The sequence below is a fragment of the Anomaloglossus baeobatrachus genome, chromosome 8, assembly GCF_048569485.1.
Source record: "Anomaloglossus baeobatrachus isolate aAnoBae1 chromosome 8, aAnoBae1.hap1, whole genome shotgun sequence".
Lineage (NCBI taxonomy): Eukaryota > Metazoa > Chordata > Amphibia > Anura > Aromobatidae > Anomaloglossus > Anomaloglossus baeobatrachus.
The window spans coordinates 136,604,189-136,619,690 of record NC_134360.1 but is presented as its reverse complement, the minus strand read 5'-3'; the positions used below and the strand labels follow the sequence as shown (position 1 = coordinate 136,619,690).

Genomic DNA, 15,502 nt, shown 5'->3' with positions numbered 1-15,502 from the left:
TGACTTCACGCCGACAATGCGCATCAACCTTGCAGCTAATCTCTCCAGTGGTTGAGTGGAGGAAGAAGGCACAAGCTACTGAGCTTAGTGATTGTCTGCAGTGGTGATATGCTCTGTCAACGTGATGTCACCACTGCTGTCAATAAACTGGGACCAGAGACCTGATGCCAGAATCAGGGAGGGCAAAAACTTTGTGTTTCTGATTTACAGCATTTGGGGTCCACTTTCCTGAAAGTGGAGAACCCCTGTAAGATGTCAAGGAGCCTGCAGAAACTGAAGACTGTACATTTTGATTTACATATTGTCTTACCCGTTATTAGATCACATCTCTGTAGCAATATTAGAATACTGTCAATTTGATCATAGATGAGATCATATCTATCTACGTGGGAACATTTACTGTAGTCAGAAATATGATCGAGAGCCCCGATAGTATTCTGTATATACAGATGCCCTTAGAAAGAATGAAAGAGTCCACTTGGCTAAATATACACTTGCAATCATCCTATTAAAATTCACATACCGAATAAATTCAGGACACTTTATTTATCTGTGTCGCAGTTTTTCTTGCTTTTCTATTTCATTTTACAGCATCAAATGTTAGAAAAAAAAAATTTGCTGATACCGATAGTCTAGATACAAAACAAATTGTTTTCTGAGACCAAGGACCGTGACAATTCAATAGGGCCAAGGTGCAATACCAACTCAGGCTATGGACGAGAACGGTATCCGGTAGGGAAAAGAAAGCTTCACAACTCCTAACCAGCCCTGATGAGTTCTTGCCATGGATTTTTTCATGAGACTTTATAGAATCTGAGTTTATTTTCATTTTTTTCTGCAACTGAAAAATTTCAAATAATTGAAAATCCAGACGCAAAATATATACAGTAAATTATATACAGCAATTAACGTTCTGCTGACAGAAGAATTAATTTGGTGGTAATTGTGAACACAGTTTTGGAAGCTCATGCTTTCTTATTTGATTCTATTATTATTCCCTATTCTCAAACCCAAGTCATGCCACTAGGCTCATCCCAGGCCAGGGATATGATTCAATACTGAAAACTTGTGCTGAAAACATAGAAATGAAATAATAAGGATTTTTACTAAACCTTGTTCACATGTTGTGGAGTTTTACAGTGAATTTTTGCACTATAATCCGTTTCAAAATGCACACGTAACAATAGAGTTTTGGTGCAGATTTTCTATGAAATCTCTGGAGGAAAGAGCCCTGTATGTATAATAGGAAATATGTGAAAGATAGGCCACATATAGAATCAGATTGCATTAATACCGGCCAATAGTTGTCTTATTTGCTGTTATTTATTGATATGTCAGTCTCTCATGGTAGATTTATCACAATAAAAAACATCTGCTAAATTTAAAGAAATGAAAATTTTCCAATATGTTTTTTTACAACATATTTTTTACCAAGACAAAAAAGTGTCTAGTGTCTAATTTAACAACCACCACATATTACTTTAGCTTCTTTACGGTTCTAATAATGAATGTTTACCTTCAGGTTTGTGTTTGCCGGTCCTTGCCAAATATCTTATCAGAGCTCCCAAATAGCAATTCTTACAATATGGAGATCAGTAGCTTCCATTACATGTGAATGTTCTCTATAAAATACAGAACTGCAGGAAAAGGATCAGTAAAAGCTCCACAATTGCTGCAATCCTCCAGCCAAAACCCTAAGCTTCTACTATTGGCTTTATCAGCACTTATGGGACGGCCAGGGCTGATCACCGGCACTAATGATGTGAGCAGCATTAGACCGCTCCTGGAAGGGGCCATAACAGCAACAGTTCCCACTAAGAGTTTCCATTACACTAGGTTAACGAGTGCAATCTGTCAACTGATGGCTCCCAATTGACAGATTGCGCTCGTCAAATTAGTCTAATGCGCATAAGAATTTCCATTTTTAATCTTACATATTATAACACCGGCACCAAGGATGGAATTTTACTAAATCTCATCCACCCATGGCCAGGATAATTCACAGCAGAAGTTGTCTGGCTCTGTGGCTCAGAAATGTACAACCTGTCAATTCTTGCTGCAGATTTTCACTTTGGATTTCAGCCTTTGCTTCACAAAAGTAGAATTTATATGTAGCTTGTTAGATATAAAAAAGGAACGGATTTACAAAACTTTCCAGTTAGACAGCCTAAAAATGCACTAAATTGATCTAAATGGCTCCTACTGGATGATACATTTTTTGCATCTTTAGACACTTTGATCTAAATGTATCTAAATGTATACAATCTATTGCTTGGTTTATTTTCTGCCTTTTTTCCCTATATTTTGATGCATAACATCACATTGTAAAAGGAATCTATCAGCAGATTTTTGCTATGTAATCTGAAGACAGCATGCTGCAAGGGTTAATAGAGAATTCATGGATGCTTGTCTTGTCATGGTCTGATCTGTTGTTTTTATGTTTGTGTAGCAGGAATTTTCATTACTTGGACTCCATTGTCTCGTGCACAGCAGTTTGGCAGGCCACCTCTTCTAATTGGCATCTCACTGTCAATGTACAATCTATATAGACAGCCTGGTGTGGGAGGGGACAGCTCTCTCAGTTCTGATACATGGCTAAATCTAAAAGTACTCATTGTATCAGAACAGCTGCCTCCAGTAATCTAAGTGATACGTCATTGGATTCAGGATCTCTTTGCCTACATCCTGCTGCTCTCAGATGAGGTAGCAAAAACCTGCTGACAGATTCCCTTTAAGTCAAATTCTTTTGTCAAATTTGATGCAAAAATTGTCTAAAACTTACAATATGTAGATCTAAAACATAATATGACAATATGCACCTAATAGACCAAATTTTTATCCCCATTTCTTATTAAATGTTAAAATATTAAGTAAATCTGCCCCAATCTGCTGGTTGGGTCATTACCGAGGCAATCAGAGACAACAGGAGATACATGTTCTCAGTAGCCGTCAAGCATAGGAGATTGAGATTGCAGAATACCTTAATGGAAGGCCGTGGTTTCAATTTATTGTCCGCTATGATATTTTTATAAAAATATATTCACCCTCATAATTGTGTCTATCTATTCTCAAACTTATATACTAATAGATTTGGAAGTGTAACTGAAAAAAATATATACTTGTGACAAAAAATAGCATTTTCATAGCCAAATTAAGAAACTATATAACCTATTTGTTTTCACAAAACCTCGGCGTTACATTGTTCAATCTATTATACATAAATCTATATATTTGCATATTTCACAGCCCACATCATTGCAGTTTTATTCTTCCCTAATTCCTTTATCTATGTACCATACATACAGAAGCTGGAAAATGAATGATGGGTAATATGGTGTAAATGAGAGTTTGACCTTTTGTACCCAAACTAGAGCATTGTAAAATGAAATGTGTCTTTCAAACTGATGATAGACATAATCATAAATCAGATTCAGAATGTAATCAATATCATGACAGTGAGCAACAAGGAGATACAATACCGGGCCAGGCTCCATCACAATGCACCGGGCTGTCCCTGGTACACAATGAAGGGATGTTGCTGCACATTTACATGGCGAATCCACAGGGTGCCACATGTAAATCTAAGATTGGTGACCTATCCCAAGGATAAGACATCAGTATCTAAGGCCTAGAAATGCCTTTTAGAGTCATGTGTGTATTCATTGGGGGAAAGTATGTACATGAATACAGGACTATCATTTTTCACGACATCCAAAGTGAAATATAAGCAGTAGGTGCCTTCAGCATCTCACTGTGATTATGGATACATGATGATTGCACCATATATTGGGTATATTCATGGGCTGTGGCCATATCACTTAAAAACCCCACAGCAAATCAGCAGTACTTGACATATTTTATACAATTTCACAGTAATCATGGCAATAGAAATCAGAAATTAGCCACACTTTAAGGCCAAATCCATAGCCTCATTCACAATTCTGTTCTTCATGCACAAATAGAGGAGGCATTTCAGAGCTTGGTCTGATTTGCTAACCAAACTCAGACATTCCAATTATTGGGTCCAGAATGTGAATGGACAAAGCGCAGACGCCATACATGTTGCATCTTTGTGCGCTCCGTTACACACATGGATTTGTGAACTTAAGCAAATTCACGAGGTTGGGGGTTGTAGATACAAAGCAGATCAGGTCCATAGAAAGTATTTTATTTTTTTTTGCTGAAGACCAGATTAGATTCCATGAAGTTCTGAAATAATGTATCTATTGGTTTAATATACACAGTGAATTACAGTGGTGACCGCACCCAAATGTCTCATTGTTCCCCATGTGCCAATCCACTCTGCAAATCCTTAAAAACTTGTGTATATGGCTTAATCTATAAGGGAAGTCATAAAGGCATCTGAGCCGCATTCCCTCCATACACCAGTTATAGGAAATCCACGGTATGAGACAATGAGGGACGTATACCTTCAAAGGGTTTCAAATTGGAACATGATTTGATATAACTGTGTAAAGTCTTACATGCCGGATATGAAATAGGAGCTAATTGTTATCATGAATCTGATGGCTGGAATCTGTTTTTTTCTCTATTAGCAATCTGGAGGCTGCTAAACATTGGCCACAGATTTCTGATGCTGTATTTTCAATGCAAATGAACAATCATTGAGCGATGGGGGAAAGGGTTAATATAAAAATAACTGAAAATTGACAGGTAATATTGCATGGTGATACAGAATTTTATATTGTTATATATATTGTTATTTTACTGCCTAGGTTTAGGACATTAGGCAGGAAGCCTAGGTTTAGGACATTAGGCAGGAAGCCTAGGTTTAGGACATTAGGCAGGAAGTCTAGGTTTAGGACATTAGGCAGGAAGTCTAGGTTTAGGACATTAGGCAGGAAGTCTAGGTTTAGGACATTAGGCAGGAAGTCTAGGTTTAGGACATTAAGCAGGAAGCCTAGGTTTAGGACATTAGGCAGGAAGCCTAGGTTTAGGACATTAGGCAGGAAGCCTAGGTTTAGGACATTAGGCAGGAAGTCTAGGTTTAGGACATTAGGCAGGAAGCCTAGGTTTAGGACATTAGGCAGGAAGCCTAGGTTTAGGACATTAGGCAGGAAGCCTAGGTTTAGGACATTAGGCAGGAAGCCTAGGTTTAGGACATTAGGCAGGAAGTCTAGGTTTAGGACATTAGGCAGGAAGCCTAGGTTTAGGACATTAGGCAGGAAGCCTAGGTTTAGGACATTAGGCAGGAAGTCTAGGTTTAGGACATTTGGTTCAGGCCTTCGATAGCTGAGTATGGTGCAGAGGACAGTATGGAGATCCCAGGTCAGTCCGGATGCAGCAATTTATGACAAAACTGCAGCTAATTGTCAGTGATTTATAAATATGCAACATTCAAGAACAAGTCTTTCAGTACACAACAAAAATGAAAATGCACAACAAACATAATACACAAATGTTTATTTTAGCAAAATAAAAAATATTTATATATATAAAAATGGGAAAAAAATATTCAAATGGATATGGACACTTATGTGCAGAATGAATGTCACCAAATTGTAATTGGAGAAGAGAGAACAGGCAGGGAACCCCCAAACTGCCACCACGTGAGGAATAACCTCACTTCTGCCCCATCTCAAGCAGTGCAGCGCCCTCAGTATGAGAATAGTCTGGAAGGATAAGAATCACCTGCTACAGAATGTCAGCTTTCTCAGATGTCAAGCAGCCATGTTTAAGAGAATGAAAAGCGTTTTAGAGAATTGCAGTCTTCATCGTTAGAGCTGTAGGTAATAGTTCACTTTGCATTGCTTTCTTCTGCCATATGATTTCGATCTCTTTGCCATGGGTTGTTTGGTAGAAAATATCCAGTGGGTAGTATGTCATAAAAGATATTTATACACTTTCTGCTGGAGATGACATTCATGTAATGTCCTCTTCTTCTGAGCAATAATCACGACCCTTGAAAACAAAGAAAAAAGGTTTCACATAACTGTTACTATAAGATCACCATCTACCATATTTAAGATTTACACACCTCAACCACTGGAAAATAGGTTACATATAATCTATTATGTCCTGAATTTGCAAGTCCAAGGTGTCCTCCAGATCCCACACCCCTCATATTGTGTTACATTTTATTATACAAATTAAAAGAGAAATAATGGAAGTTATTAACCACTCATAAAGATGTAACAAAGCTGAAGTTGTTAAACAGTGGTAATCATGTGTGCTAACTTAATAACCACATATAGTCATCACCGAAAGTGTTGGCACCCTTGGAATTGCTCCAAAAAATGAAGTATTTCTCCCAGAAAATTATTGCAATATTGCAATTACACACATTTAGTTATGCACAAGTTTATTTCCTATGTGTGTATTGGAACAGCACAAAAAAAAAGAGAAAATCTCAAATTGAACATAATTTTACATGAAACTCTAAAAATAGGCCACACAAAATTATTGGCAATCTAAACTTAATATTTGGTTGCACAGTCTTTGGTATACATAATCAATCACTTCCTGTAACCATCACCAAGCTTCTTACACCTCTCTCCTGGAAGTTTGGACCGCTCTTTTATAAACTGCTTCAGGTCTCTCATATTTGGAGGCGTCTTCTCCCATTAGCTCTTTTAAGGTCTCCCCTCAGGTGTTCAATGGGATTTAGATCCAGACTCGTTCCTGCCACTTCAGAACTCTCCAGCGCTTTGTTTCCATCCAATTCTGGGTGCTTCTTGAAGTATGTTTGGGGCCATTGTCCTGCTGAAGAGCCATGACCTAGGACACAAACCCAGCTATCTGACATTGGGCACTACAATGAGACCCAAAATCCTTTGTTAATAATCTTCAGATTTCATGATGTCTTGCACACAGTCAGGGCACCTTGTGCCAAAGACAGTAAAACAACCCCAAAACATTTTTTAACCTCCACCATATTTAACTGTAGGTGCAGTGTTCTTTTCCTTTCAGGCATTATTCCATTTTCGTAAACACTACATGGATGTGCTTTACCAAAAACCCAGAAGGATTTTGACTTATGTACATTTTGGCAAGCTGCAGTCTACCTTTCTTATGTTTCTGTGTCATTAGTGGTGTCCTCCAAGGTTTCCTGCCATAGTGTTTCATTCATTAAAATGTGGACGGATAGTTTGCACTAACACTGATGCACTCTTAGCCTGCAGGACAGCTTTAATTTCTTTGGAACGTGATTAGGGCTGCTAATCCACCATCCGGCCTATCGTACATTACAACCTTTCATCAATTTTTTTATTTCATCCTCATGCAGAGAGAATAGCTAAAGTACCATGGATTGTAAACTTCTTGATTATGTTGCGCACTGTGAAGCAATGAATATTAAGATCTCTGGAGATGGACTTGTAACCTTAACATGGTTGATATTTTTCAACAATTTTGGTTCTCAAGTTCTCAGACAGTTCTCTTCTTTCTATTTCCCATGCTTAGTGTGACACATACAGGCACACAATGCAAAGATTGAGTCGACTTTTCCCTTTTTTATCTCATTTGAGGGGTGATTCCATATTGCCCACACCTGTTACTTTCCACAGGTGAGTTTGAATGAGCATCACATGCTTGAAACAAAGTTAGTTACCCACAATTTTGGAAAGGTGCCAACAATTTTGCTCGCACCCTTTTGGGGTTTTGTGTGAAATTATGTCCAATTTAACGTTTTTTTCTGTTTTTTTTTTTGTTTTTTTTTGTGTTGTTAAAATACAAATAAAGCAAATAGATATATGTATAACAAAACATGTAATTGCTTGGAACAATTTATGGAACAATTCCAAGGGTACCAACACTTTCAAGCATGACTATATATAGGTGAAAATAAGCAGGGATTATGAAGTTTATATAAATATATACATAGAGCTCAGATGTGAGATAAGTTATCAGTGACAGGGCAGACACACCTATGTAGCATTTAGTGTAATTGCAGACCACTTTAAACATGGGCTAATACATATAATGTAAGCAATGGTATATGTGACTAGATAGCCCTGAATGTAAAGACCCTGTCTAACCGTGGAGGTGTCATCCTAATATTTGCATAGTGGTGCCCCCACTCAGTGATGGCTGACCCTAACCTAAAATAAAAAAAACTAAAGCTATATATATATATATATATATATTGGATGAGACTAGGTAGGAGTATTAGGGTACAAATCACAACTGCAAGATGATTTATCAGTGACAAGAGCAATCAGACCTATATATCATTCAGTTAGTCTAGTTGCAGACCAATTCACACACAGCCTAATATGGTGTGAACAAAGGCAAATGTGAAAAGAAACAAACAACAATTGATAACTGATCTGCAAGCAAACCTACATAATATCAGTCTAACACACTGTGTGTGTAAGGCTGCTTTCACACTACGTTTTTTTAACATGCGTCCTGAACATTTTTTTTTTTTGCAGAAAATGCTCCCAGCCTGGCTCCCCCCCACTGACAGCCTGTAGAGAGTGGATATATTTTATCTCTCTCCAGGCTCTGGAAGTAGCAGTGCCGAGATAGTTGTGGGCCCTTGTGTGGATTATGTCGGATCTGCAAGGGTGTTTCTCGGGTTAATAAAGGGGTGAAAGAGGGTGCGTGTATTTTATGTGAAAGGATTTTTTTCCGTGTTTTTGTTTTATTTCTTTTCACTTACAAGATTAGTAATGGGGGGTCATAGATGCCTCCCATTACTAATCTAGGGCTTGATGGCAGCTGTCAAATCCCAGCTATCATCATTAACCTCTTATGTTACCCCGATTGCCACCGTAAAAGGGCAATCCGGATGAGCTGGGTAAAGCCCGGAATTCTTGCACCTAATAGATGCGAGAATTCTGAGCAGCTGTGGGCTGGTATTTTTAGGCTGGGGGGGATAACTGTGAAGCCCCACAGGTGTTGTGTTGGTGCATTACCTTCAGGGACTCCACGTGGAGGGAACAGTCTGGTCACAGGTAGGGAACCTTCTCTTTAGGATTTTCGTGACGTCACTCTCGGTATTGCGGTCAGGGTGACCGCCACTGCAGATTAAGGGGTGCCTGGGGCTGATGGTGGGTGCAGTCAGTTGTAGTGGCCTCCCGAGAGTGAGGCAAGCCCCAGGGACCTGTGTAAGTGTGTGGAACCACAAGGCGCAGAATGACTCAAACACAGTCCAGGCAGTCTTTCAGGGTTTTTACTCACAGTTGATGGTAGGGTGAGTAACCCGGGCGTAGCTGGGATGAACCAGGCTGGAACCAGGTATCCTTTCGGCTGGCGGATGAGGGTGACTACCAACTCACCTTCCTAGCCCTGTGTGTATTGGGGTGACCCCTACTTGAAGCCCTGCTGGGGTCGCCCAAGGAAGTTGCTGATGCCTCTCTCCCCTTCTTTAGGCCCGTTTGCTTGTAGCCTGGACCAGGTCACTCCGGCTGCTTGCCTCCTGTAAACTATGGGCCCTCTGTTTGCTACGTGGCTGCGGACTTTGTGGTGGTATGGTGTGGGTCTGAAGTACCCCCACCGGCAGGTTTGGCAGGAGAAAATTGAATAAATCTCTGCACTGGGACCTGTTACCCTTGCGGGCCTGGTACCTCCCTGGCAGTCCCCTTACTCTGCCACTCCGTTGCTCTCTCTAGCCTTGGGTGGATTTTGGGTGGCACTACCAGGTGACAGATCTCCCCCGTTGGTAGTCACTGCGCGTACGTTGTCTACCACACCCCTTGAGTGGACATGGAGGCCACGCCACCTCCTGGATTCCCCAGTGGTCCCTATCAAAGGTAGATGTGTGAGACCTGATTACTATGCGCCTGTGTAGTCACACCTCGGTCAGCCTTCTGGATTACCTGTATTGTACTGTCCCCAGCATGGGTGCAGTACTCAGTGGTGCCTGACCAGGTCAGGGGCGCCACATAACCATGGCGCCTCCCATCCTGATAATACCAGCCAGCAGCACCTGTTTGCTTTACTGTGGCTGGATATAAAAAATGGGGAGGATCCTACGTCTTTTTTCCCCCCTCTTTCTTGGTATCCATCCACGGTAAGTCTCACAGGTAGGGGCTGCAGCCTTTAGGTATTGCTTTACTAGAGCTGGCTATTAAGTTATGACGGGAGACTAAGTCATTATTTTTTAATTATTATTATTTTTGTTCACACTACTATACAGCAAAGTGACTACAACCAATCACAGATGCAGACACAGGGTGGGGGTTGGGGCGTGTATAGCAGTTAGCAACCAATCACAGACACTTAACAAAAAGCCTCATGGTCATAGCTTAGAGTCTCATATGGGCAGCACTGGACCGGGTATGATATTAACCCTCCAGTGTGACCCAGAGACAGCACACTCCAGGAGCATATCAATAAACAAGAGCACTAGGAGTATTGGTGCAAAATTAGAAATGTATTATAAGTATCAATAAATAACAACAAGTGAGACAAAAGACATTTTTCAAGCACGGTAAAGGGAATAAGTACCTGGGTCCCATAGACCACACAGAGAACTTGTATGGGATCGATATATTAGGACTTAATCAGGCTAATCTACAGGTAGTCTGAATAAATATACAATTGTGTAAAATACTGAATCTCATAGATCCCAGTAACTAAAGGTAATAGATCCTGTAAATCAAGCCTAGTTTCACAAACGCCCCTATATTAGTTCATGTGATTACTGGATTAGGCAAGTACATATAGAGTATTCATAGAGTCCTATCACTGAGGTTTGGTAGTAACATACCTATGTTGCAGATTATAGTTTACAAGTTAGACGTTTTCATATCCGCAGGGTAAGGTGAAGGAGTGCTTACCTAAATACAGTGGTGGTGCAGGGGAGCCAGGCCAAACCAGAGGGGACCCCTTGTTGCTGACACTGTTATGGGGGTAATGTCCCCAAATTCTCTACTAAGGTATCCCATTCTGATAAGGATCCTCCTGCCTTGTATATGATCCTGCTCATATACCCCCCCATCCTGCTAATAATATACCCCCCATCCATCCTGCTAATAATATACCTTCCATCCATCCTGCTCATGATATACCCCCATCCATCCTGCTCATGATATACCCCCATCCGTCCTGCTCATGATATGCCCCCATCCATCCTGCTCATGATATGCCCCCATCCATCCTGCTCATGAAATGCCCCCATCCATCCTGCTCATGAAATGCCCCCATCCATCCTGCTCATGAAATGCCCCCATCCATCCTGCTCATGAAATGCCCCCATCCATCCTGCTCATGAAATGCCCCCATCCATCCTGCTCATGAAATGCCCCCATCCATCCTGCTCATGATATGCCCCCATCCATCCTGCTCATGATATGCCCCCATCCATCCTGCTCATGAAATGCCCCCATCCATCCTGCTCATGATATGCCCCCATCCATCCTGCTCATGATATGCCCCCATCCATCCTGCTCATGATATGCCCCCATCCATCCTGCTCATGATATGCCCCCATCCATCCTGCTCATGAAATACCCCCATCCATCCTGCTCATGATATGCCCCCATCCATCCTGCTCATGAAATGCCCCCATCCATCCTGCTCATGATATACCCCCATCCTGGTAAATGGCGTGTATCCTGTGGCACAGGAAAAAAAATAAATGTTTATACTTACCCTTCCTCACTCCCTGAAGCACCGATCTCTGTCTCAGCTGCAGCGCCGCTGTGTGGAGCCGTCACCGTTGTCTGCAGCATCGCGTCTTCCTGTCTGTGCCAGCGGTAAGCTGATCGATTCTGGTGGATACTAGCGGCGCGCACAGCGATGACGTTATCGCGGTGCGCGCCGCTAGTGTCCAGATCAGCTGACCGCCGGCACAGACAGGAAGACGCGATGCTGCAGGGGGGCGGCTCCACACACGGTGACGGGTGAGTACACTGATTCACTGCACCCAGCGCTGATAATGATGCACGGGGGGCAGTGAATACAGCCGCACATGATCACTCCAGGCTGTAGTTGCCAGGGGTGATCACGGCCGGCTGCTAATTATGCACGCACCCCCCCCGCCCATCACCCCGCCCACCTGTCAGCGCCGGTTTCGCTGAGAGATGATGGGCGGGAGGATGGGCGTGCATATGTAATGAGCGGGCCCACGTGGTCACGGCAGGCTGCTACAGCCTGCTGGTGCCGCCGATGACCCCCTCCACCGCGGCACCCTCATTCCCCGCACCCGCAACCTTATAGTCAGACCATAACACGCACCCCCCACTTTCCCCCAACATTTGGGGGGAAAAAGTGCGTCTTATGGTCCGAAAAATACGGTAGATTCCATTTGTAGCCCACATCATTTTTTTTCTTACAGTGATTTCCCTGGCCAATAACAGCCATGCCAATACTTGGCATGGCTGTGATGACTCTGGAGGGGCCCACAGCCTAAAAGCGTGGTGATTAACTGCTCTGCAACCTTTCAACAAGCTTTATTCTGGTGACAAACCCGAACAAAAACTGGACATACAGTCAAAAGTCTGTGTTCGGTGTTCAGCACCAAACACAAGGTGTTTGGTACGGACCCCAAACTTTACAATTTACGATTTGCTCATTCCTAGTTAAGAAAAGTTTTATAGTGGCATTTTTTTTTTATTAAAACAAACAGCATCAGGTGGATTATACAGTATATCACAAAATTGATTACACCCCCCACATTTTTGTAAAAGTTTTATTATATCTTTTCATGGGACAACACTGAAGATATGACACTTTCATACAATGTAAAATAGTCAGTTTACTGCTTGTATGACAGTGTACATTTGGTACCCTCTAAATAACAACACAGCCTTTAATGTCAAAACCACTGGCAATAAAAGTGAGTACATCCCTAAGTGAAAATGGCCAAATTGTGCCCATTTAGCCACTTTCGCTCACCGGTGTCATGTGACTCACTAGTGTTACAAGGTCTCAGGTGTGAATGGGAAGCAGGGGTGTTAAATTTGGTGTTATTGACCACACACTCTCTCATACTGGTCACTGGAAGTTCAACATGTTTCCTCATGGCAAAGAATATTCTGAGGATCTGAAAAAAAGAATTGTTGATCTACATGAAGACAGCCTGAGCTATAAGATGATTGCCAACACCCTGAAACTGAGCAGCAGCACGGTGGCCAAGACCATACAGTGGTTTAACAAGACAATTTTCACTCAGAACAGGCCTCGCCATGGTCAACCAAAGAAGTTTTGTGCACAAGCTCAGTGTCAAACTAACAACATGGAATACTGGCACTATGTCCTGTGGTCTGATGAGACAAAGATAAACTTATTTGGTTCAGATGGTGTCAAGCATGTGTGTTGGTATCCAGGTGAGGCGCCCAAAGATAAATGTGTCCTGCCTACTGTTAAGCATGATGGTGGTAGTGTCATGGTTTGGGGCTGCTTGAGTGCTGCTGGCTGTGGGGAGCTACAGTTCATTGAGAGAACCATGAATGCAAACATGTACTGCGACATACTGACGCAGAGTATGATCCCGTTATTTTGGAAACTGGGCCACAGGGCAGTATTCCAACATAACGACCCCAAACACACTGCCAAAATGACCACTGCCTTGCTAAAGAAACTAAGGGTAAAGGTGCTGGACTGGCCAAGTGTCTCCAGACCTATACCCTACTGAACATTTGTGGAGCATTCTCAAATGGAAGGTGGAGGAATGCAAGGCCTCTAACATCCACCAGCTTTGTGATGTCGTCATGGAGGATGGAAGAGAATTCCAGTGGCTCCTGTGAGGCTCTAGTGAACTCCATAGGCTAGAGAGGTAAAGTAATGCTTGATAATAATGGTGACACTTTTGGCACAATTTGGCTGCTTTCATTTAGGGGTTTACTCACTTTTGTTGCCAGTGATTTAAACATTAATAACTGTATGTTGAGTTAAGAGGGCACACCAAATTTACACTGTTAGGGTATATTCCCATTGTCCGAATGACACTGCATTCTAGGAGCAGTGTCATCCGTCCTGCAGAAACGCTGTTGCTCTCCATGGGAGAGCGCAGCATCTGTGCCCATGATCAGGAATTTGGGCACTGAGGACTTTTGCTGTGTTCTCCCTGCTGAAAATACTCGCATCACTGCAAGCCTAAATTGACATGCTGCGCTCACACAGTGGCTCAGAAAGCTGCACACCAGGTCAGTTTACCCTGCATACAAAAGAAGCACAGTGGGCATGGGATTTCTATAAATCCCATCCACTATGCTTGTACTGTACAACGCAGCGGAAATATGCGGCATTCAAAATACTGCTAGTCCTGATCGTGGGAATCTGACATTAAAGCGCACCAATCACCAGGATTTTCCTATATAACTTAAAGCTAGAGCTATACTGGCACTATCAGGCTGATTCTATACATACGTTTAGTTGTCAGTTCGGATATATAGGTTTTGAAACACAACCAAGTAAAGTTTGTAAAATGAGCAGCTTTTTGAGTGACAGCAGCTGCCAATCAGCTGATAGCTGGGGTGGATATTGATAGTGATTACCGCCCTCTGCCTGCCTGCCTGTCAACAGAAAACAATGTTGCTTCCTTGTATCAGCTATGTTGGTCGAGGCCCAGCCCCTTCTGGTTACATGGGTATGACATTAGCACAGCTCCTTCTAGTCACTTGGTAACATGATTTTATAATAGAATTAGTATAAATAACAGGGGAGGACGGACAGGCAGGGGGGCGGGAATCACTATGAATACCCACCCCAGCTATCAGCTGATTAGCAGCTGCAGCCACTCAAAGCTGCTCATTTTACAAACTTTACTTCCTTGTGTTTCAAAACCTATACATCCGAGCTGACAACTAAAGGTATGTATGTATAGGATCAGCCTGAAAGTACCAATATAGCACTGGCTTTAGGTTATATAGGAAAATCTGGTAATTGGTGCACTTTAAATAAGCTATTCCCTGACCACTTACATTGTATTAAAGTATCAGATCTTCAGTGTTGTCCCATGAAAAAATATAATAAAATATTTACAAAAATGTGATGGGTGTACTCACTTTTGTTATTTACTTTAGTTCCCCTCTAAATACACAGAGCACAGGAGAGTAGTGAAAACATTTCTCTATAGACGCTGCTGTAGTTCATTGAACTCAGGATACGATTCAATTTTATTAACAATTACTATAAGATGTATTCTAACTATTTTTCTTACATACTATAAAGTGCAACATTTACCTCCCAATATTTAATTGTTTAGTATGAGATATTTTTTGCCCCAATTTACCTTTTCAATTTTTTCATCCAGCATTCTGAAAAACTCCTGCTGACTTTCAGAGATGTGTATGCTAAAAAAGGAAGAAGACTATTAATTGTCACCAGATTATTTATCTGTAATATATTAAGAAACTCAATTCTTTATGATAAATTGAAGCAGGTAAGAAGATTTGGGACCCTAACATTATATACACTACAAGACAAAAAATGTGTGGCTCTGTGCACTCATTGAATAAGATCAAGCACGGAGCAGTACAACCTCAAGGGACAAAAACGATAACATTATGTTAATATCTGCTGTATTTATTGCAGAGCTTCCATATAAAATAAATTTAATATACAAAGATGAGATTGTGTGTGTATGTATATA

At 41.6% G+C, this 15,502-nt stretch overlaps 1 protein-coding gene across 1 annotated transcript in view; it reads right to left on the bottom strand.

Annotated features, from left to right (window-relative positions):
- Nucleotides 1-5,409: 5,409 nt before the first annotated feature.
- Nucleotides 5,410-15,502, bottom strand: part of C8H1orf21 (chromosome 8 C1orf21 homolog) — a 284,086-nt gene continuing 273,993 nt past the window's right edge. The window contains exons 5-6 of the mRNA XM_075322018.1: nt 15,143-15,203; nt 5,410-5,922 (exon numbers count right to left, since the gene is read on the bottom strand). Of these exons, the coding sequence (XP_075178133.1) occupies nt 5,884-5,922; nt 15,143-15,203 (100 nt within the window). The 3' untranslated portion in view covers nt 5,410-5,883. The remainder of the gene's footprint in view (nt 5,923-15,142; nt 15,204-15,502) is intronic.